The following is a 21793-nucleotide window of genomic DNA, read 5'->3' on the forward strand; positions in this document are numbered from 1 at the left end:
CACAGAAAAGAAAGCCGAGTCGGAATAGTGTCAACAACTTTTATTACCACTTACATATTTCATAGGAAAGGGAATGTAGCAATCAAGTCAGAGTTGTATAAAAACACAGGTCGGCCCGTGTTCCTCCATTGACACCGGAGCAGGCTCTCTGCGACATCAGGCACAGCAGCTGCACTTGTCCGAGGCCCCTTTGCAGACGCAGCCCTGGGCACACTTGGCGCAGCCCACGGGGCAGCAGGAGCAGCAGCCTGGGGAGAGATGGGGGAAAGCAGATGTCAGCGATGACCTTCCCAGGCTCCTCCTTGCCCAACAGCAGCCCTGCCACAAGCCCTCAGATCCAAAGGACCCTGAGTACAGAAAAACATGCTCTGTTCCAAGACAGTTGGGAGGACCTTGGGGTTTGGCTTCCACTAGGAAATGGCTGCCCTGCCCCATCTAAGCCCAGGACAGGGCAGAAAGTCAGAAGCAGCAGTGACAGGTGCCGAAGGGCAAAGGAAGACCAGCCCCCGCCCCAGAGCCATACACTCAGAGCCCGCTCTGGGTTCCCTCCCTCACCCTAGCTGCAGCCCCCAGTTTCCCAGAGAAAGCCCCACACTCACTCTTCTTGCAGGAGGTGCATCTGCAGGCTTTGCAGGTGCAGGAGCCAGCGCAGCTGCAGGAGCCGCCTGCCAGGAAGGGAAAGGCCGGCAGTGAGCAGGGAGGGGGATGCAGGAGGTACAGCAGATGGTCAGCAATCCCTCCCTGCAACCTCTTCCTGGGTGCAGGGCCCAGTGCTAGGAACTCCCGACCAGCATAGAACAGACAGAAGTCTCACCCCTCCTTCTCTGCCCTTCTATGCAAAGGGCTGTGTACTGCCTTGTATTTACCCCACAGGTATGGTCCCAGGCTCCAGAGCCCATTCAGGATGCCTGGGTCTGGTGGCCAGGACCTTCTGTCTGAGCCCAGAAGAGGCAATGTCCCCTCGCACCCAGCACAGGGAATGCAGAGGCCTGGACAGAGCACTGCGGCCGACCCAGAAGTCCCCTGACACCTGGATGGTGTGGTGCAGAACAGCCTTGAGCCTCAGGCCTCTCACCTCTGAAATGGAAGCCCCTGTTGGATGGAAACGCTCTAATGGGGCATGAAGGCGCTTGACCAGGGAGAAAGCACGTGCCGGGTTAACTACAGAAGCCCACTTCAGCTCAAGCTCAAAATATTCCTCCCTCCTCCAAACCCAGGGATGCTTCTTGGTATTGGGGAAGGGGCATCCAAAGTTCCAGAGCCAGAAGTCCCTTACCAGTGGAGCAGGAGCAGTTGGGGTCCATTTGGAGGCGAGGTGAGGCGGGAGGTCCAAAGCAAGTGGCGAAGAACAGGGTCTTTGGCCGGTTGGGGGCGTGTTGGAACCTAGGAGCCGGCGGGTTCAGTTTATACCCAGAGGAAGCGGCCCGGGCGCAGAGGCCCCGCCCCCGCCTTGCACGCGGCGCGCGGATCTGCGCCTGTTCAGCCGGCGGCGCCCATTCCGGCTGTGCGCAGCTGGCCGGGCCGAGCGCAGCGTTCCGTGAGCAAGGATTGGGTCGGTGTGCAGCGCTGCGGCCGCCCCTTTGGCGCTAGAACTCGCGGAGGGACGGTGTGCTGGGCGGCTCTCGGCGTCCCAGCTTCCCTGCCTTCCCCTTCCCAATTTTCCCAAGGTAGGCAGTCACCTTTGTTCCGGGATCTTCCAGGAACCCAGTTCCCCCTCTCTTTGCCACCCCAGGCCCCATTGCCTTTGGACTCAAGTTCGTCCTTTCCGGAGCCCGTGTGCCCCCCCCCCCGGCCTCCTCCCCCCACCCCCGGCCTGTGCTCACGTCCCTGGCTTGAAGGGGGCGGTGGAAAGAGCCGAGGGAGTTGTGTGCAGCGTCCCAGCGGCGGATGTGACGTTTGCCTCCCAGTACTTTTCCTTTCCCTGTGCCCAGAGGGACTTAGGCCCTATTTTTCTGTCTCAGTTTCAAGGCGGACGCTGGCCTCTGTCTGCTCCATCCTTCCTCCACTCTCTAAAAGTTTGAAGGGATGTATGGGCACATTTGTCTGGATCCTTTGCACAAAACTCTCCAGAGACTCTCCACAGCCTAGCCAGCCCACCTCACTCCAGGAGAGTTGTTCAGAAAGCGGGATGCCTCCAGGGGAGGGATCATTTTAGGTGATAGGCAGATCTAGCATCTGCATATCAAGAAAAATAATTGTTTCCCTTTCAACATTACTGACCATTAGACAGCATTGTGTGTGTGTCCCACCTGGTTAATCATTTTTTGATCTTTCAACCCTCACAATGATTCAAAAAGAGGAATACTGTTATTTATGAGCCCATTTGGCTGGTGGGAAAGGTAAGTCACAAGGATGTTAAATAACTTGCCCAGGGTCACAGAGCTGGGAAGTAGTGCCACTGGATCTGAATCCAGTCAGCTTCCCAAGGGAAGAAGTTCAAAGATAAAGTTTTCCTTTGGCCCAGAGTTTTCCTTTGATGTATCTTCAACATCAGTGTACTGCTTGAAATCTTTTAAACAGAGATAATCCTCAAGGACCTAGATTGCCTTTTCCTTCTGCAAGACATCATACTGGTCCAGTACACTGATGATATTATGCTGCTCGGAGCTAGTTGCAAGAAGTAGCAACTACTCTAGGCTTATTGGTTGAGACTCTGCAATGGCTGTAAAAAAGCCTGTGGAATAGAGATCCCTTAGGGCATCTCTTAGTACTACCCTGCCCTATGATTAAAGTCAGTGAAAAACTACTATAACAAGCCAATCAAGGCAGGACTGATAAAGGCTCAGACCCTTCAAAAATGAAGGTTTGGGTCACCCCAGCATCCTAAGGAACCATGACCAACTGAGGTGCATGCAGGGAGCAAAGGGAATACAGAATAGGTAGTATAAGAAGATGTTTATAAATGTCAGCTGTGACCACATGACCAGTTCCAGAAACAGAAATGACAACTGTAAGTGTTAGGAGTACTTCTTCATTATTTTGTTATAAATATGTTTTTATATATACGGCAAATATCTTTGTTTTCTTCCCTCTTTTATCCCCTTCTCATATAACATAGAATGTATTGACTTTACATTGTAGTATTTACGTATTGTTAACATAACAGTATTTGTTACGTGATATCAAGTACAAAAGTGACCATCACCCAAGGGGTTTGCGTCCTCCTTTGGGGACAGTGTTATACATTTTCAGTTGTAGGTAGGATAGTTGTGTCATGTTAGGCAGAAGTATGACCTTGTTATTGTCTTTGTTGGGAGATTAAGTACGGTTTACGAAGTTGTGTGGGTGCTAGTTTGATAAGTGGTGGTCTATAACGGTTAGTTTTATGTACCAACATGTTTTAGGCTGTCATGCCCAATCCTTGGTCACACACTAGCCTGATGTTGCTGTGAAGGTATTTTTCAGATGTGATTAACATTTAAATCAGTAGACTGAGAAAAGCAGATTACCCTTCATAATGTGGAAGGCCTCATCCAGTCAGTGAAGGCCTTAGAGAAAAACTGAGGTCCCTTGAAGAGGAGGGAATTGGGCCTCCAGACGGCCTTTAGACTCAAGATTGCAACCAACATCAACTCCTACTGGAATTTCCAGGCTGCTGGCTAGCCCTATAAATTTCAGTCGTGCCAGCTTCCACAGTTGCATGAGCCAATTTCTTAAAATCTCTCTCTCCCTCTCTCTTTATCTATCTCTCTATCTACCTACCTACCTACACCCTGTTGGTTCTGTTTCTCTGGAGAATGCTAATACAAATATATTTTAAAACATATAAATCATTAAAGGAAAAATGTTAAGTAAAATACTGGTGCAAGTGGTAGCAAAGGGCACAGACTGTTGTGCTCAGGGTTATAAATCCCCAGTGCTGATCGGTTGAGGACAACACAGGACACACAGCTAGGCACACCACCACTGCTTCTGTGTCTAGAGGTACATAAATACCCCCTATGTTTAATAATAATAATAATAAATGGCTAACATTATAGACCACTCACCACGTGCCAAGCACCATACTAAGTTCTTTACATGTACTAGTTCTTTAATCTTCTGAATCATATGCTTTTATTTTGCCCCTTTAAAAGTGGAGGAGACTGAGCCACAGAGAGATTATATCCTGTGGCTATAAGTGACGCAGGTGAGATTGGCACTCATGCAGGCTGACTGCAGCATCATGCCCTCACCCACGATCTTACACCAGGACTTCATATGACAGGTGAGGATGTTGAAAGCTGACACAGAGGCAGCAATGGGAAGAGCACTGAGCAGGCAGTCTGTATAGTTCTGTGACCTCTCTGGAATTCAGTTTCCCATGTGTCAAGCCAGGAGCACAATCTGTCCATTTCGAAAGGTCCTTCTAACTCTGAATAGTGAGAGGCAGGATTTAGCATTCAGTGACATCATTATCTGCCAGCTGTGGCCAGGGGGTGAGGTCAGCTGTAGTGTAGGTTCAGACCTCTGACCTCTGAGCTGTGTGACCTTGGGCAGGTTGCTTAACCTCTCTGGAATCAGCACAATCACTCCAACCCCTGCACATTCACTCTCTCACTGGTTCCTGTGCAGATCAAACAACATGAAGCATGGGAATGGCTTCTGAGTCTGTCCAAATGCTGTGGCAGCATCTTGTCCTGGGGGTCCCTTTGGAGGTCATCCATACTCCCTTTGGCACCGGATCAGCAAATTTCCAATCCCATCCTTAACCTCTATCCCAGAATAATGCTTCTAAACCAATGAGCTTTTCCCCAAGAGCTTGTTGGGAGCTAAAAGGATTCTCTCTCCACGAATGTCAGTGTGGACATAATGATCATAATGGCCACTGTTTATTAAGCCAGGACACTATCATTTAATCCCCACATAGAGATATAATCTCTTTTTCACAAATGGGAAAATAGAGACTCAGATGTTGAGTAACATGCCCAGGCCATACCACCTGTGGCGAAACAGGCTGTGAACTGAGACGCCCACGCACTCAGCACAGGCTGGTTTCTGAAATCCCCTCTTCACACAGGGCACCTGTGGGCAAGCATGGTCTTGACTCTTGGGCCACGTGACTTGTCTTTCTCTTTTATTTTACATCAAATAGCCATTTCCTCCACAAATAGCCAGGGGGACTAACTGTTGGCATTAATTACAAGTCACAGGGCGCCTCACTCCTGCCTAATAAACACCACCACACCCTCCAAACTGCAGAATCTGCCATCACCCAGCACGGGCGGACATGAAATAGTCCATCTGGAACCAATTCTCAGGCACACACCCTCTTCATGGGAAATGACTGTGTAATTCCCTCCACATCCCTAGTTATTTTGCTGCTTTCAAGTAGCCAAGGGCTGGATTTTGGAAGGACAGATTGCAATGGTGCTCAATGGACACCTTCGATGAACATGTGTGCGACGTTTTTAAATCTCTGATTTTGTTTGTTTTTCATATATTGATTGAAATTACGTGTGTGGAATCTAAAAACATGGGCTTTGTATTGTTCTATGGCATTTTTATAATGAAATGTTCCTTCACCACAGGGATTTTTTAGAAGCCCCATTTAGATTCAAGCAGGTGAGGGAGTTTTCCACCCCTTTAGTCACTTTCAAGACTAAAATCCAGCGAGGAACCGAAGTTGAACAGGGAAACCATGGAGAATGAGAATTCTGGAATGAGAAGTTTCTGTGCCACCAACCCTTGACTTGAAAACAGAGGGGACCCTGTATGTGCCCAGTGTCCTTATAGCATCTGGCCTAAGGCTCTTCCATTTTACAGAAGATGAAGCCCAGTGGGGTAATGTGGCTTGAACAAGGCACTGGGTTTGTTAAGGGCTAACATTTTGGTCCAGAAACCAAGTCTCTGTACTTCTAGCCCAGTCCCTCACCCCAGCCCTGGTCAAGTCGAGGAAAACAGCCAGAATAAAGCCAACCACTTTTATTATCATTCTTGTATTTTATAGGACAAAAAAAAAAAAGAGGAATGTAGGTTTGTACACATTGCTCTATTTACACCCGGTGCAGGCTCTCCGCGGCATCAGGCACAGCAGCTGCACTTGTCGGAGGCCCCTTTGCAGACGCAGCCCTGGGCACACTTGGTGCAGCCCGGGGGGCAGCAGGAGCAGCAGCCTGGGCAAGGGAAGGAGGCGGCAGAAATGAGCGCTTGGAACAAAGGATTAATAAGGCTTCCCGTCCTCTCCAGTGGAGGCGCCACCATCCCTAGGGATGGGGCACCTACTGCCCTATTTAAATTCCCTTCCGTGGTGTAGAGGGCTGGGGGCGTGGGGGGGGGGCGTGGGGGGGCGCGTTAGGGGTAGATGTAGAGAAAATTTCACTTACTCTTCTTGCAGGAGGTGCATTTGCACTCTTTGCATTTGCAGGAGCCGGCACACGTGCAGGATCCACCTGCAAAGAGAACGGCCGATATAAAAACGGTTCCTGGAGACTCGAACGCGGGCATGGGTGCTAGGAGCCCGAGTTTGAGTCCCAGTTCCACAACCAACTCGTGGGAACCTGGGCAAGCCACGAACTCTGATCTCCTTATCGGTCAAACGGGATCTCCTAGTTTAACTTAGAATAGAGGCGGGTACACCAAAACGCTTTCAAAAGGGGCAATTTGTTCCCGGAAAGTGAGTGATGAGTCAGAAATTGCTTCTCTAGTTCTACAATCGACACCCAACCCCGAACCAGATCTCCTTACCCGCGACGCAGGAGCAGTTGGGATCCATGGCGAGAGGAAGCAGAGGTTGGGGTCCGGAGACGGCGGCACGAAGGATGGCAAGGACGTCGAGGGGGTGTGCTGGAGCGGAGGGCGCCGTGGGCTGCCTTTATAGCGGGAAGGAGCCGGGCGAGTGCAAAAGCCCTCCGGGGCGGGCGCAACCTGCACACGCCCCGCGCTGAGTCACTGGCGGCCCGCGCGGCGTCCAGAGCTGTGCACACGGGCCACCCGGCACCAGTTCTCAGTAGCCGCCCTACGTGCGCCTCGGCGAGGGAGGGCCGGGTGCAGAGCGCGGACCCCGCGTGCAGGGCTGCCCCGGGCTGTGCGCGGAGCACCCTGACCCCTGCCCTTCGCTGTGTGCACAGTTCCCGCCACCGCCTTCCCCTCCCCCAGCACGCCCCACCCCCACCCTCCCCACCGCATCCGGTGCCCTGTGCTTGAACCTGAGTAGTTAAGAGAGTGTGGGTCTTGCGGATTCTGCTCCGGCGGAAAACCGGTGGGAAGTCAGGACAGATTAAAAAAAAAACTCTTTGCACCCGTCAAGGCTTAAAAATTGTGTAGCATCATATTAAACCCGTGGGATGGTTATTGATGACATACTGTATATCGAGTGCTTTAGCATGTGATAGGGAAGGTGTAAGCGTGTTATGTGCAAGCTCTCATTTAATCCTCTAACAACCCTGTGAGGTAAGGACTAGTCATCATTCCCATTTTAGAGTATGGAGGCCCAGAGAAGTTAAGTAACTTGCCCAAGGTCACAGAGCTAGTGAGTGGCAGAGCCTGGTTCAAATCAGTGGGCCCAGCAGATGCTGAAGTCCCTCTAAGGGTAGACATCACCAACAGGGGAGAATAAGGATCAAGAAGCCACAAGCCTTGTACTCAGGAAACTCAGTCATGGGGGCAGCCTCATGGGTGTGTGGGGAAAAGTAATACCAGGGTCATGGCTAGGATACAGGCAGGGGGAACAGAGGGGAGACCCAGTCCAGCCTGGGAGGAGGTGGGCCAGTCAGGTGGGCCATTGCCTTAGGCCTGAGGGTGAGAAAGTCTTCACCAGGCAGGGGAAGAGGAAGGAGTTGTATTCCAGCCAGTGGAAGAAGCAGCCGGATGGAAAGTTGGCATTCCCATGGAACATTTGGAGGGGAAAACCTCACAAGAACTTTCTTCCCCAGTGGATGCAGAGGGGAAGAGTGGAAGTGCGGTCCAAATTCCCTTCTGGGGAGGTACATCTTGCTTCCCTGCTGGTACATGTCTGACTGCTGTGAAATGGATCTTAGATCATTATCCTGGGATTGCCCAGAGTGTGTCATCAGATGAGCAGGTTACCGGAAGGTTCGTGGCAGGTTTAGGGAATGCTGGTTGCTGCAGTGGGGAGTTTAGTGAGGAGGTGGGCAGAGGACAGGCCGTCCTCGCAGCATTTACTGTAAAGTCCTGTGGAAGTGTCTTCACAGCTCGGCTCAGACGTCACTTTATCCTGGGAGCCCGTCCTGACCCCTGTGCTAGGTCAGGATGCCTGTGGAATGTGCTGGTAAACAGCTTGTCCTTTTCCTTCCTGGCACTTCCCATGTCTGTAATACACAGGAAAGTGTGTGATTCTGGGATCTTTGTCCCTCCACACCAACCTGCCACTGAAAACACCAAGAGCACTCACTGCCCCTGAAATGTGCTTCCGGCCCTCAGTCCAGGGCCAAGTTTACAGTCGGCGCTTAATAAATATTTGTCAAATCAATTAATAGGGGTAAATCCCCTGATGTGTCCTCCCTTCCCAGCCCTGCCCCCCGGCATTAGGGCCGATTACAAAATGAAAGTAAAAAACTTGTTTTTCACCACTCTGGGACCTGTGTGTTCACTCAGAAACTCCAAGTAGGGCAGGAGAGTTGAACTGTCAGAAGGACTAAATTCTGATGGTCACTCTGCCACCCACTTGCTGAGTGACCTTGGGGCTGTTATGGGCCAGGGCTCCCCTGAGCATCAGTTTACTCATTTGTCAAATGATCAGATTGTACTAGAATTTGCGGGTCACATGCAAACATGCTCTGATTTTAGAGCCAAGGTCTCAGAAATCTCGCTGTGTCTGGCAGCCCCGTGGACCGAGAGCATGGAAGGGCTGCTCTTTGGATGGTGGGCAGATTTTGCTGCTGTTGTTGTTACATATGCACTCACGTTATATGCAAAATTCCTGGTTTCTTATAAATCAGATGGTCACTTGTCCACTCAGGGGAAACAATCCAACTCAATGAGGAGACAATAACGCTTGTTTTTGCCCTGTAAAGTATTGAATCAAGCCCTGGGTTTGGGCCATCTGTGTTGGCAGTAAAATTTGTTTTCAGGTCTAAGCTGTCTCCCTTAAGTCATTTTGACTCTGAGAGGAGAGGGATGACCAATCGGCAAAGGGGAAGGGCGGCCCAGGCCCAGTTTTGCTCATCTCTGTACCCCGGTAAGCCTTGTGGGACAGAGGTGGAGAGGGAGGACTTTCTAATGCCTGCAGTCCTCATGTGGTAGGAAGTGAGGAAAACGAAGCCAAGCAGCATAAGATGAGGAAAAACACCCCTCTGCAAATTTGGTGTGAGTTATCAGTATGAGGCAATGACGTGGCCCTAGTCTGCATTAATAGAAGTATGCCATCCAGAACGAGGGAGGTGATTTTTCATCTCTTTTTAACTGCGAATGTGGATATTTTTAGTTCTGCTGCTGAGTCATCCATTCATCCTTACCCTGTGACGGTACCCTTAGGTTTCCTTTGTAGAATCACTCTTCCCTACTCCTAGTCCACGTGGGCTAAGATGGATGGATGGAGTTGGCCCCATTCGTGGGCTCCCAGGAAATTCCATCTTCCTGGACATAGTGATTGGCTCTGATTGGGTCACCTAGCCATGAACCAGAGAGAATCAATGGAACGCCTCCTGGAAATGCTAGGAGAATGACAGATACTCTTTCCATCTAGACTTCAACCTGAAAGGGTGTGAAGCTGAGTTTCTAGAGCCTTTGTCTCCATGAGGAAGAGCCTGAGAATAAATTTATCGTAAAGGAAATGGAGCCTGACAATATCATTGGAGCACCTGGATCCAGCCAAGCCTGAAGCCACTGTGAGTCCAAAATTTCCTTTTTTGTTTAAATCGTTCTGGATAGATTCTTAACTGGCACAGTTGGGCAGACCACCCTGAGGGCTGTGTTCATTATTGGGCTTCAACAGTCCAGAAGACAGTTGATCACGATAGTCCTAAGACTCAAAACCCCATCATGTGAGCAACAACTGAGAGGGGTGGGCAGGTTCAATCTGCAAGAAAACAGTTACCTTCGGATATGTGGACAGTGGTTGCTCCTATAGCTGTGCAAAAAATCACCCAAAAATGCAGTTTAGACAACAACCAGTTTATTGTCGCTCCTGGTTTTGTGGGTCAGGGATTTGAGAAGCGCTCATTTGGGTGATTCTTTTGTTTCATGTATCACTGTCTGAGGTCACTTGGTGGCATTCAGTTGGAGGATGGGCTGGTCTGGAGGATCTAAGACAGCTTCACTCACGTGTCTGGCACCCTAGCAGGCGTGGCTGGAGGGCTGAGCTCAGCTGGAACTAAAGACCAGAGCTCCCCCCTGTGGCCTCTTCAGCATGGTGGCCTCAGGGCAATTAGATTCCTTACATTTGGCTCAGGGAGCCAAGGGTGAGTCCCAAGAGACAGGAGTGGTAGCTGTGAGTCTCTTAAGCCCTGGGCCCTGAAACTAGCACAGGTCACTTTCACCACTTTTGATTGGTCAAGAAGCCACAGAGCCTGCCCAGATTCGAGGGGAAAGGATGAAGACCCCAGGTCTTGATGGAAGGAGTCAACATGTTTGCAATTATCTCTCATCTGCCATAGTAGTCATGGGGCATAATATTGAGCACGTACCATGCATCAGGACATTCTGAGTTTATTTCACTTAGACCTCGGCGCAGTCCTACAAGGCAGATGCTGTTAGTATCTCCATTTTACAGATGAGGCACTGAAGAGTTACATGGCCTGTTCAGGGTCACACAGCTGTAAGTGGCAGTGTGGGGATTTGAACCCAGGACTTTCTGATGCCACACCTACATGTTTATGGCATGCTGAAAAGAAGAGAATAGACTTGTGCTCTATGGTCCCAAGGGCAGTACCAGGAATAAAGATTCTGCTCTGGGTGGGAAAGGCCTTTCTTGCAATTAGAGCTGGTGACGATTGGAAGGGACCGCCTTGGGAGATAGTTTCCTGTCACCATGTCAATAGGAACAGAGGCTGGTGGATTCTGGCATTAGATGGTGGGATAGAAAGAATAGATATATTTATTGTGAGAAGATCATCAACATCGTGGAGGTGATGAACTAGCCTACCTCTGCAAGATCTCCTTCCAAATCACCGACGCCCTGAGCACCTCTGTCACCACCATCATGCACACACTCATGAAAGACACCCTTGCCCATATATACACACACATATATACATATATAGCTTAAATTTCCCTTTTAATGTGATTAGCATTATACTATACATATACCTTGGTTTTTTTTCCCCACTGAATGGTAAGATGTGGTGGTCTTTCCATTGCAGATGCGTTTTTATCAGATGTTCATTATGACCATTTTTATACTTCACTCCTGAAGGATATTTAGCTTGTTTTGAGGCTTCTGCTGATACCAACGATGGGACAGTGAACTTCCTGGGTTGAAGGTATGTGCGTTTTAAATTTGAGTAACTACTGTTAAAATACCCTCCAAATTTCTCTTCAAGACCCTGCTTTCACTTCTTTTGGGTATATACCCAGAAGTGGAATTGCTGGATCGTAAGGTAATTCTATTTTTAATTTTTGGAGGAACCACCATTTTACATTTCCTCCAATAGTGCACAAAGATTCCAATTTCTCCACAACCTTGCCAACACTTATTTTCTGTTTTTTTGTTATTTTTGTCTTCCTGATACTGGTCATCTGCTACGGTCTGAATATTTGTGTCCTTTGGGGTCATGAGGGTAGAGCTCTCATGAATGGGATTAGTGCTTTTATAAAAGAAACCCCACAGAGCCCTTAGTCCTTTCCACCATGTGAGGATGCAATGAGAAGTCTTTGACCCAGAAAAGGGGCTTCACCCAACCATGCTGGCACCCTAAACTCAGACTTCTAGTCTCTCAAACTGTGAGAAATAAATTTCTGTTGTCTATAAGCTGCCCAATCTGTGGTATTTTGTTACAGCAGCCCAAAGGGACAGACACTATCCTAATGGGTGTGAGGTAATTTAGCTTTGTTTTGATGCTTTTTGTAACACAAGGCAAGCCAGAAACAAACAGAGAAGACAAGCATGGTTAGGTTTAAGAGCCTATACTTTAGTCAGACAGCCTGGGTTCATATCCTGGCTCTACCACATTCTAGCTTTGTCGCCTGTTAAGCACAAGACAGCAGGCTCAAAATGGAGTTGCTTATGCTAAGCCCCATGTCACCAGGGACTTCGGCTCTCCCTGAAATCTTTAACCAATCAGGAATCACCTGATCAGCACTATTTAGGTAAGCTGCCTGAGAGGCCCCTGCCATCCCCTGAAGGAAAGTAACTGCAATAACCAACCTGCTTTTTTGCCTGCTATGACTTCCTTGTTCCCTTCTAGCTATAAAAGTCTTTCGTTTTGTGCAGCTCCTCTGAGCTCCTTTCTATCTGCTACATTGCATGCTGCACGATTTGAATAGATATTTGCTCAAATCAACTCTTAAAAATTTTAATATGCCTCAGTTTATCTCTCAGTAGACTGCATGCAGATTACCCTAAGCCCTATTGCCCCATCTGTAAAATGGGTTTAATAATCATACCATTCTTCTAGAGTTGTAAGGATCAAGTAAGATAATGTACTTAAGAGAACTTTGTACAAGATAATCTCACATTTATCAATCTTTTTGGTGTCTTAGTTAAAAGAGGTACCTCCACCCCAAAGTAATAAGCATTCTCCTATTTTCCTCTTCCAAATTCTTTTACAGATTTGATTTCGCTCCTGGGTGTTTAAGTCAATTGAAAATTATTTTTTAACTGATATGCAAAGAGGTAGCCCATTGTTTCAGCACTTTTCACTAACTAGTGTATCCTTTCACTGCTGATTTCATGTCTCTTACTTGCAGCTGCACTGGGGTCTATTTTTGAACTATCCTCTCTGTCCAACTGATCTATTCTGAGCCGACACCACTTCCTAGAGCTTTAGAACAAGTACTGGTATGCAGTTAGAACAAGCCTTTTTTGTTGTTCCTTTCCAAAACTGGCTTGGCTTTTCTGGCACTCTGTTTTTTGAAACTCAGCCTGTTAGGTTAAAAAACAAAATCCTGGTGGGCTTTTGAATGGACTGTCCTGATAAAGTAACTTGGAGGAAAACTGACATGTTTGCAGCACTGTGTTGTCTTAACTGGGAAACTTCTCTGCCAGAATTCTATTTTTCTTTTCCAGTCAACCCAGGTAGATCTGCGTGTTCCCTTTTATCAAGGACTGCACCACAACTACCGTGGATTAAAGCACTCATTACCCTACTTCCCCTTGAAGAAGGAAGGAGCTGGACACAAACTGCCAAATGAGAAGGTTTGAAAAGGAGCTGAACAATCTGTTTCGGGGAGACAGGCTGCTCAGGGCGGTGACCTTGGAAACGCAGCTGATGGTTTGCCAAGGCAGGGCCCAGGCCTCCTGGCCTCTCCTCTAATGACCCTGAAAACAGGCAGCTTTGCAGGAGCAGCTAGAAAATTCCAGAAACCGCGGGCCTTTGGGGCTGGGGGCTGTTTTTAACTTCCCCCTACCCCATTGTACAGATGCAGAGAGTGAGGCTGAGAGGCAGGAGAAAGAGACAGACCCATATGGGTCTGGTCTCCCCTCTTTCCCCAGAGTTAAGCTTGACTTGGCAAGAGGCTCAAGTGCCATATGAAGGTGCGGGAGGATGTCCTCAGCCCCCCGAAGTTCCATCCGAGTCCCAGAAAGACCAGTGGCCAATCTCAGGATTTTATCTTCCAACTGAGCCGTCCCCTCAGATGAGGCTCCTTCTACCCTCCATGTCCTTCCCCTTTAAGAAGAGACCAGTCCTTGGTTTATGCCATTCATAGGATTTATTGTCACTTGCCAGTGGCTAGCAGGGGAAGGGGACACACTGCCGAGCCTCACCACGGGGACAGGTGGCTTTGGGCCACCCAGCACTATTTACACACGTTTCGCACGGGGCACGTCCTCACTGGCAGCAGCTGCACTTCTCCTCAGCTTCGGTGCCCTCTCCGCCTTTACACACACAATCCTTGGCGCATTTCTCACACTCTGCGGGGCAGCAGGAGCAGCAGCCTGCAGATAAAACAGGGGCACCCAGTCTGATGGCCTCTCCTCCCCATCTGTCCCCATCAAGAGGGAGGGGGAAAAGGAGGGATGCCACAGGTCACTGCCCCCTTCCTGGTCTCACACCCGGGTTGACTCAGCATCTCTGTTGTGTCAGCCACGCTCTGGGCTACCCTGGGAGAGGGGTACCTAGTAACTAGCCCACAGCCCCTTCTGTGAGCACAGGACCCGGGTGGGGGGGGGGATTAGGCCCACGCTGGGGAGTTGTAGGCCTGGAGGAGAAAACATCCAGGGTAAATGGCCTTGAAGGATAAACCTGCAGGAGCAGAGATGGTACAGGTGTAGGGGGTCCAGGAGATTCATGGCTGGGGGGTGGGGTGGGGTGCTCCACGCCTAGTCTAACACGCAAAGAAGAAGGGCGCCTTCCCCCCACCTCCTTCTCCCCCTGCGTGTTCAACTGCTTTGGGGAGATTCAGGGGAGGTAAAATCGAGGGGATCCACAAAGGCCCGAGACGGCCCAAGGGACCCCAACTCCAGAGCTAACCCCCAGCCTCACTAATGGCTCCCCAGGCACTGGAGGTTTTGAGGGGAGGAATTGGACCAGGATAGCAGTTCTCAATCCCAACTGCCCATTAGAATCTTCCGGGAATTTACAAAAACATCTTGCCACGGGCGGGCCTATGGTAACAATCATTGAGGGAGGGGCCCCTGCAACTGAGTCTTAAGGCCTCCCGGGTGGTTCTGTTACAGTAAGAGTCAAAGCAATGTAACCGGGGGCCTAGGGATCTCTCTGTATTGCGTGGACAGGCCTTGTGCTCCGGGGAGCACGGCGGGGAGGGGAAGGGCAGAGGGGTCCCCACACTCACTCTTCTTGCAGGAGGTGCATTTGCATCCCTCACACTTGCAGGAGTCAGCGCAGGTGCAGGAGCCGCCTAGAGAGGGAGGTGCCACAGGAAGGGTTAAAGTGATAAAACTCGGGGTGGGGCCAGGCCCCTTGGGGGAAATAAGGCTCCCTTTCCCCAAATGTCCTTGAGCAAAAGCGTAGGGCACGGGGTTCTTTGCAAGTAAAAGGGCGCCCTGTGCCGCAGGATGGGGGCGGGGGCTCACCAGTAGGGCAGGGGCAGGTCTCAGGATCCATGTCGAGAGGAGCTGCCGCCGGAGGAGGTGAGTTGGCTTCTCGGGCAATTGAACGCACTAGCGGCAGCAGGTGGCGAGGCTTTTATAGCCCCAGGCGGGGGCGCGTAGGCACAGCGCTTCAGGCGCGCGCGCCTCCTCTCTCCGTCTGGGAGCACCAGCCGGGGCGGAAGCGCGCACTGCGGCAGCGGTTCCCCCTTCCCCCGCCGTGTGCACGGCCGGGCGCTGCCCCCACCCCCACCCCCCGCTTCCTCGCGCACAGCCGGGTGCGCGCAGCCACCCACTTCCCACCGTGTGCAGGGGGCACTGCCCCGCCCGCCTGCCCGCCCGCCTGCCCGCCCGTGTGTACCGCCGCAGCTGCCTACCCGCAGACAGTGCGCACTTCCCGCCTCTGAAAGCGGAGGGAGGGAAAAAGGCTTTGTTAGTCCCCAGTCCTTCCCTGCCTCTTACCCCTTCCACCCCCCTTATCCCTTATTCTAGGATTCCTCATCCAAGTGGGCTGCTGAGCCTCCGTGCTGCTTTAGGACTCCGTTCCCTGTGTGTCTCATGGGGAGACAATACCACCGGAAGGGCCCTCGCAAACTGGCTTCGGGAGAGACCTGCTCTGGGAGGCCTAGAGGGCAGGTCTGGGGTGACTAGTGGGAGTTTTGGGACGGAGGAAGGGTAGCGGTGCTAGGTGGCCGCATCTCAGCTTCAGAGGGAAGCGGATCTCCTTTTATCTGTTCCTTGTGCTGGGTTTCTGAGTCCCTTGTACTTGTGGTAGGCTGAAAAATGGCCCCTCAAGAGCTATCCATGTCAAATCCTGGAATCTGTGACTATTACCTTATTTGGAAAAGGGGACTTGGCAGATGTAATTAAATTAAGGATTTTTTTTTTAAAGAGATTGGAGTTTATTTATTTATTTATTTATGTTTGGCTGTGTTGGGTCTTCGTTTCTGTGCGAGGGCTTTCTCTAGTTGCGGCAAGCGGGGGGCCACTCTTCATCGCGGTGCACGGGCCTCTCACTATTGCGGCCTCTCTTGTTGCGGAGCACAAGCTCCAGACGCGCAGGCTCAGTAGTTGTGGCTCACGGGTCTAGTTGCTCCGCGGCATGTGGGATCTTCCCAGACCAGGGCTCGAACCCGTGTCCCCTGCATTGGCAGGCAGATTCTCAACCACTGCGCCGCCAAGGAAGCCCAAAATTAAGGGTCTTAAGGTGAGATCATCCTGGATTATCCAGATAGGCCCTAAATCCAGTGCTGAGCATCCTTAGAAGATGCACAGAGAATAGAAGAGGAGGAGGCGACGTGACCACAGAGGCAGAGATTGAAGTGATGTGGCCGGCAGCCACAGAAGCTGGACACAGAGCAGTTCATGTCCTTTGCTAATAAGTCTGTGTCCTCACTCAGCAAATCAAGACACTTAGTCCCTAGGAAACAGAGGAACAAAGGACAGCATTAGACAACTGGTCAAGGGTTAAGGAAGCAGGAGAAAGGATTGCTAATGGCATTTCAGACAGGGCAGTCACATGGCGACCCCCATGGGGAAGCCTCACTTTTCCTGCTTGTAGTGCAAGCACCTTTCACATGGTTGTATTGGGCTTCACAGGGGCAAGGCTCATCTAGAGACAGTGAAAAAAAACAATTATCCCAGGACTCCTGCAATAAAATATTTGAAAGGTGAAGGTGGGAGAGGTTAGCATCTGGCATTTGGTTGGAACACCTATTGCCTTCCCAAGAATGGAAGTTCCTCCCCAAGCCCTCCCAAAGGGATCTTTTCACCTCTCACACCCAATTTCTACCTTTTTTTTTTTAATATAAATTTATTTATTATTTATTTTTGTCTGAGTTGGGTCTTCGTTGCGCACAGGCTTTCTCTAGTTGCAGCGAGCGGGGTTTACTCTTCGTTGCGGTGCGTGGGCTTCTCATTGCAGTGGCTTCTCTTGTTGCGGAGCACAGGCTCTAGGCGTGCGGGCTTCAGTAGTTGTGGCGTGTGGGCTTCAGTAGTCGTGGCTCGCGGGCTCTAGAGCGCAGGCTCAGTAGTGGTGCACGGGCTTAGTTGCTCCGTGGCATGTGGGATCTTCCCGGACCAGGGCTCGAACCCGTGTCCCCAGCATTGGCAGGTGGATTCTTAACCACTGCACCACCAGGGAAGTCCCAATTTCCACTTTTTTAAAAGAGATACTGAGATAGGCTGGGACCTGGGACTCTCTACCAGAGTGCTTGCGCTTGAACCTGGACAAACGTCTCTTCATTTACAAAGAAACTATAAGAGGGACTTCCCTGGCTGTCCAGTGGTTAAGACTCTGCGCTTCCAGTGCAGGAGGCACAGGATGGATCCCTGGTCGGGGAACTAAGATCCTACATGCTGCACAGCGTGGCCAAAAAATTTAAAAAAGAAAAGAAAGAAACCGTGAGACGAAAAATAACCACGCATGCGCAGTCGGGGCAATTGGGAACAGCAGCAGGATACTTTAAAAGGGCCACAAACCAACTGCCATTTCTTAAGTGCCGAGAGTAAAATCAGGGTACTGCGCATGATCTCTGCACACAGCACCACCGTGGGAGTGGGCAGACCACCTAAGCCACCCCTCCGGCCCAACCCACCAAACGGCCCCTACCCTCACCCCATTTAAGGAACGAGCCCACCCTCCTTGGAGAGCGAGCAAGGGCACCTGTTTCTCGTTTTCACTCCCTTGTGCTGCAGCACCAGCCGCAGTAAAAGCTTGCCTGAATTTCTCATCTGGCCTCTTATCAATTTCTCTTGATTAAAGAGTCAATACCTGTGTAGGATTTGCAGCCCTCCCTCTTTGGAGGTGGTCCCAAGGCTGCTTCCCAAGGAAGGTGGGTCTGGTGAGTCCCCAGGCTTTGGTTATGCTGAGCGGGGGAGACTGAGACCCACTAGGAGAGAGTGGACCTTTCTCCGAATCTCCCCCATGCAAAGCTGAGCCTCTTCTAAATCTGAGCTGGACAAAGCAGTTTAAAATTTTGGTTGGAAACTCCCCACCCCGAAAATATTAGCTTCCAAGTGGCCTCCAATAAGGGGTTGAGCTAGCTTTCTCCAGGCTTTTGCAAGTTTGCTACGTGTTGCCCCACAAGTCTTGAGTTTCAGTAAAGTTGAAGGAAGGGAAAAAGGGAAGAAAGAAGAGTCCAAAGAGGAGACGATATAATCTTATATCCCAAGGTATTTAACGTGAAGCCCGGGTTGGTTCTCAACAGTGGCTTCATGCAATTTCAGATCTCAGAGCTCACCATCTCTAGCACTGCTGTTTATTTCTTGCTTGTTTGTTTTTGTTTTGCCTGAGGACACTCCAGCCTCAGACTTGTCTGGCCTAGGCTCTAGCCTTGGACCCACTCAAGGCCTCACTATCTCGCACTTTCAGTGCCAGGTGAGATGTGTATCCCAACACACTTGGCCAAAGCTGCCTCCCCGCCATTTCCCCTCGGGCCTCGCAGATTTCCTCGGGATTGAGGCTTGAGCTGGGAGAACAATCTCCTCCCCCCACCCACCGTGATGGGTAATTTTATGTGTCAACCTGACCAGGCTCAGGGATGCCCAGATAGCTGATTAAACATTACTTCTGAGCACGTCTGTGAGGATATTTCCAAAAGAGATTAGCACTTGAATCAGAAGACTGAGTAAAGAAGATCACCCTTACCATTGTGCGTGGACATCATCCAATCTGCTGAGGGTCCAAGTAGAACAAAAAGGCAGAGGAAGGGTGAATTCGCTCTCTGCCTGAGCTGAGACATCCATCTTCTCCTGCCCTCGGACTCCTGGCTTTCCGGCCTTTGGACTTGGACTGGGATTTACACCATTGGCCCCTCCGTTCCCAGGCTTCCAGACTCGGATTCAATTACACCACCAGCTTTCCTGGGTCTCCAGCTTGCAGGCGACAGATTGTGGGACTTCTCAGCCTCCATAATGATGTAAGTCAATTCCTAACATCTCTCTCTCTCTGTGTATATGTATATCTCCCACTGTTCTGTTTCTCTATATCACCCCACACCCAAGGGTGGCCAGGGTATTGAGAGATCTGAAAACCACAATATCCTTCGGAAACACCCTCCCCCCAATTCTTCACATGGCCAGGCCCCTCATCCTTCAGTTCTCAGCTTCTGTGACCTCGGAAGAGCATTTCATGTAGATGTGTCACTCCAGAGGGCTCCCCATCACCCCCACCCTTATTTCCCTCTGACCCCTTGTTAATTCTCACAATGTAGACTTATTCTATGCTCCCTCTGCCAGTGATGAGCTCCTTCCCCAGATATCCACATGGCTCATTCCCTTCTTTCTTTATTCTAAACTGTTGCTCAAATCTTGCTGTCTCCATGAAGCCCACCGTGATCACCCTGTTTAAAATTGCAACACATACCTCAAACCCACAGGACTCCTGATCCCCCATACTTTGCTCTATCTTTTCTTTTTTCATAGCATTTAACACCTTCTAATGAAGTAAATTACTTATTTGTAAAGCTTATGTGCTGTCTCCCTCTGCTAGAATTTAAGCACCGTGATCCGATAAGGAATCATTTCTTTTGTTCACTGACATATGAAGTGCCTGGAACAGTGTCCTGTACAAGGGAGACATTCAGGAGATATTTATTGAATGAATGAATGAATGAATGGCTCTGAAGTCAAGTTGTTGCCTTTTTAAAATTTATTTTATTTTATTTATTTTATTTTTGGCTGCGTTGGGTCTTTGTTGCTACGCACGTGCTTTTCTCTGGTTGTGGCGAGCGGGGGCTACTCTTCGTTGAGGTGTGCGGGCTTCTCTTGTTGTGGAGCACGGGCTCTTGGCGTGTGGGCTTCAGTAGTTGTGGCATGCGGGCTCAGTAGTTGTGGCGCACGGGCTTAGTTGCTCCGCGGCATGTGGGATCTTCCCGGGCCAGGGATCAAACCTGTGTCCCCTGCATTGGCAGGAGGATTCTTAACCACTGTGCCACCAGGGAAGCCCCAAGTTGTTGCCTTTGTTACCGACCAGGATTATTGGCCTCCTTAATCAATAGAAATTGGTAAGAGGCCAGACAAGAAATTCAGGCAAGGCTTTTATTTTTATATTTATTTTTTAATATTTATTTATTTGGTTGCACCGGGTCTTAGTTGCGGCTCGAGGGCTCCTTAGTTGTGGCATGAGAACTCATAGTTGCGGCACGCATGTGGGATCTAGTTCCTTGATGTGGGATCTAGTTCCCTGACCAGGGATCGAACCTCTGCCCCCTGCATTGGGAGCACGGAGTCTTATCCACTGCGCCACCAGGGAAGTCCCCAGGCAAGGCTTTATTGGGGCTCCTGCTGCAGCAGGAGGGGGGTTCCCTTGCTCGCTCCCTGAAGGGGGGTGAGCTGGTTCCTTATATGGGGTGAGGGTAGGGGTGGGTCCGGGGGTCGGCCCAAGGGGTGGCTTAGCTGGTCTGCCCACCCCTTTGCTGGTGCTGTGTGGGTTTTTGGTCTTTTTGTATCTTGTTCATAATTTGCCCCAACTGTGCATGCATGCAGTTATTTTTAGTCCCCTACAGTTTCTTTGTATTTTGTTGCTCAAGGAGAGGTTTGTTCAGGTGCAAGCACTGCAGCAAAAGGTCCCAGGTCCCAGCCTGTCTCACGTTCACAGTCTGACTTTGCCACTTACTAGTAATGTGACAAGTTACTAGCAAGTTGCTAACATTTCTGTGTCTTGGAGTGCTCGAGGGTAAAATGGGAACAGGTTTGTCAGGGGCTTAAATCGGATGGCACTTGCAAAGCTCTCAGAGCACGGCCCTAACCATGTTGGCTCTTACCAACCATGCAAATAAGTCTGAGACTCAGGAGGTCAGGGGAGGACTCTGCAGGAGCCTGGGATCCCTACAGCTCCTACCTGACACCCCGCTTCAGTGTTGGCCTCAGTTCTGTGCTTCTTGAATTGCAACCGCCTCTGATTAACATGGGTTCCAGGTGTCGGCTTGGACCAGCTGGGTCACAAACATCAATCCTCACCCTGGGCCCTGCACCCAATCCCAGTGCTTCCTGGGAGAAGGGAGCTCGTGGAGATGCTTATCTTTTTAATTAGATTGGGGCCAGGAGGCAGGATCAGGTAGGTTGAGGGGTGGAGATCATTCAGGGTCACACCAACTAATGGATGGAAAGTCCTCAGGTGATCTCAGAAAAAAGCAAGGAGTCCAGCAAGTCCCACCCCTGGCTGAAACTGGTTCAGTGCAGGATTAAGACTGTTGGCATTGTTCTTAAAAAGACTTTCCCAATTTATTATCCTGGGACTGAAAATTGGGCAGTAGTTTAGAAGCCTGGGTAAACAGTAGTGTACCAAAAGAGTTTGCAAACTTGCTTATCTGCAAATAAAGTCATTTCTTGGAGAGATCTGGAGACTTATTAGTAGAATGATTGTTGAATGAGCAATGTTATTCACAGGAGCAGCTGAAGCAGGGGAAGAGGCACTGGTCTAAGAGCCCCATGGTTCCTAGTTCCAGCTCTTCCAATAACTAGCTTTCTGAACTCACGGAAGTGTCTCTTCAGTTTTCACATAGGTTGACCAGATGACTGCTAGTGGCTAATATGGATAACGTCCACCACTTGCTGGGTGCTTACTATGCATATTGAGGCACCATATTGAGCACCACGTGGAGCTAAACACTCCACATATTATATCACTGACTCTTTCCAATAACCCTATGGTAGGCATTGATAACCCATTTTGTAGATGAGGAAACTGAGGCTGGGGAGAGT

At 50.1% G+C, this 21793-nt stretch overlaps 2 protein-coding genes and 1 long non-coding RNA gene across 5 annotated transcripts in view; 1 reads left to right on the forward strand and 2 right to left on the reverse strand.

The window, feature by feature from the left end:
* The window catches only part of LOC118884978, a 24976-nt gene extending 5974 nt beyond the window's left edge, over positions 1 to 19002 (forward strand). The window contains exons 1-5 of one of the 3 annotated variants that reach the window (XR_005017418.1): positions 1436 to 1667; positions 9626 to 9767; positions 11241 to 11360; positions 13115 to 13234; positions 15581 to 15959. This is a non-coding gene — a long non-coding RNA (uncharacterized LOC118884978). Of the gene's footprint in view, positions 1 to 1435; positions 1668 to 9625; positions 9768 to 11240; positions 11361 to 13114; positions 13235 to 15580; positions 15960 to 18915 lie in introns of those variants that run through there. The other 2 variants (XR_005017417.1, XR_005017416.1) reach the window with 2 other exon arrangements.
* LOC118884976 (metallothionein-1E-like) lies at positions 26 to 1423 on the reverse strand. Its single transcript, XM_036833201.1, has 3 exons — positions 1277 to 1423; positions 600 to 665; positions 26 to 248 (listed from the first exon to the last, which is right to left on the reverse strand). Exons 1-3 carry the CDS (start codon positions 1302 to 1304, stop codon positions 157 to 159), a joined length of 186 nt encoding a protein of 61 aa, XP_036689096.1. The 5' UTR covers positions 1305 to 1423; the 3' UTR covers positions 26 to 156.
* On the reverse strand, positions 5890 to 6922 carry LOC118884972 (metallothionein). Its single transcript, XM_036833197.1, has 3 exons — positions 6667 to 6922; positions 6306 to 6371; positions 5890 to 6095 (listed from the first exon to the last, which is right to left on the reverse strand). The coding sequence occupies exons 1-3, from the start codon at positions 6692 to 6694 to the stop codon at positions 6004 to 6006; spliced, it is 186 nt and encodes a 61-aa protein (XP_036689092.1). The 5' UTR covers positions 6695 to 6922; the 3' UTR covers positions 5890 to 6003.
* Positions 19003 to 21793: the final 2791 nt, after the last annotated feature.

Source organism: Balaenoptera musculus, chromosome 19 (genome assembly GCF_009873245.2).
Source record: "Balaenoptera musculus isolate JJ_BM4_2016_0621 chromosome 19, mBalMus1.pri.v3, whole genome shotgun sequence".
NCBI lineage: Eukaryota > Metazoa > Chordata > Mammalia > Artiodactyla > Balaenopteridae > Balaenoptera > Balaenoptera musculus.

Bases quoted from the DNA above. Each gene is read 5' to 3' on its own strand.
- LOC118884972 (XM_036833197.1), bottom strand. From the start codon at position 6,694: ATGGATCCCAACTGCTCCTGCGTCGCGG. The intron at 6,372-6,666 runs GTAAGGAGATCT...TTCTCTTTGCAG, and splicing joins CAACTGCTCCTGCGTCGCGG to GTGGATCCTGCACGTGTGCC. The intron at 6,096-6,305 runs GTAAGTGAAATT...TCCCTTGCCCAG, and splicing joins ATGCACCTCCTGCAAGAAGA to GCTGCTGCTCCTGCTGCCCC.
- LOC118884976 (XM_036833201.1), bottom strand. From the start codon at position 1,304: ATGGACCCCAACTGCTCCTGCTCCACTG. The intron at 666-1,276 runs GTAAGGGACTTC...CCTTCCTGGCAG, and splicing joins CAACTGCTCCTGCTCCACTG to GCGGCTCCTGCAGCTGCGCT. The intron at 249-599 runs GTGAGTGTGGGG...ATCTCTCCCCAG, and splicing joins ATGCACCTCCTGCAAGAAGA to GCTGCTGCTCCTGCTGCCCC.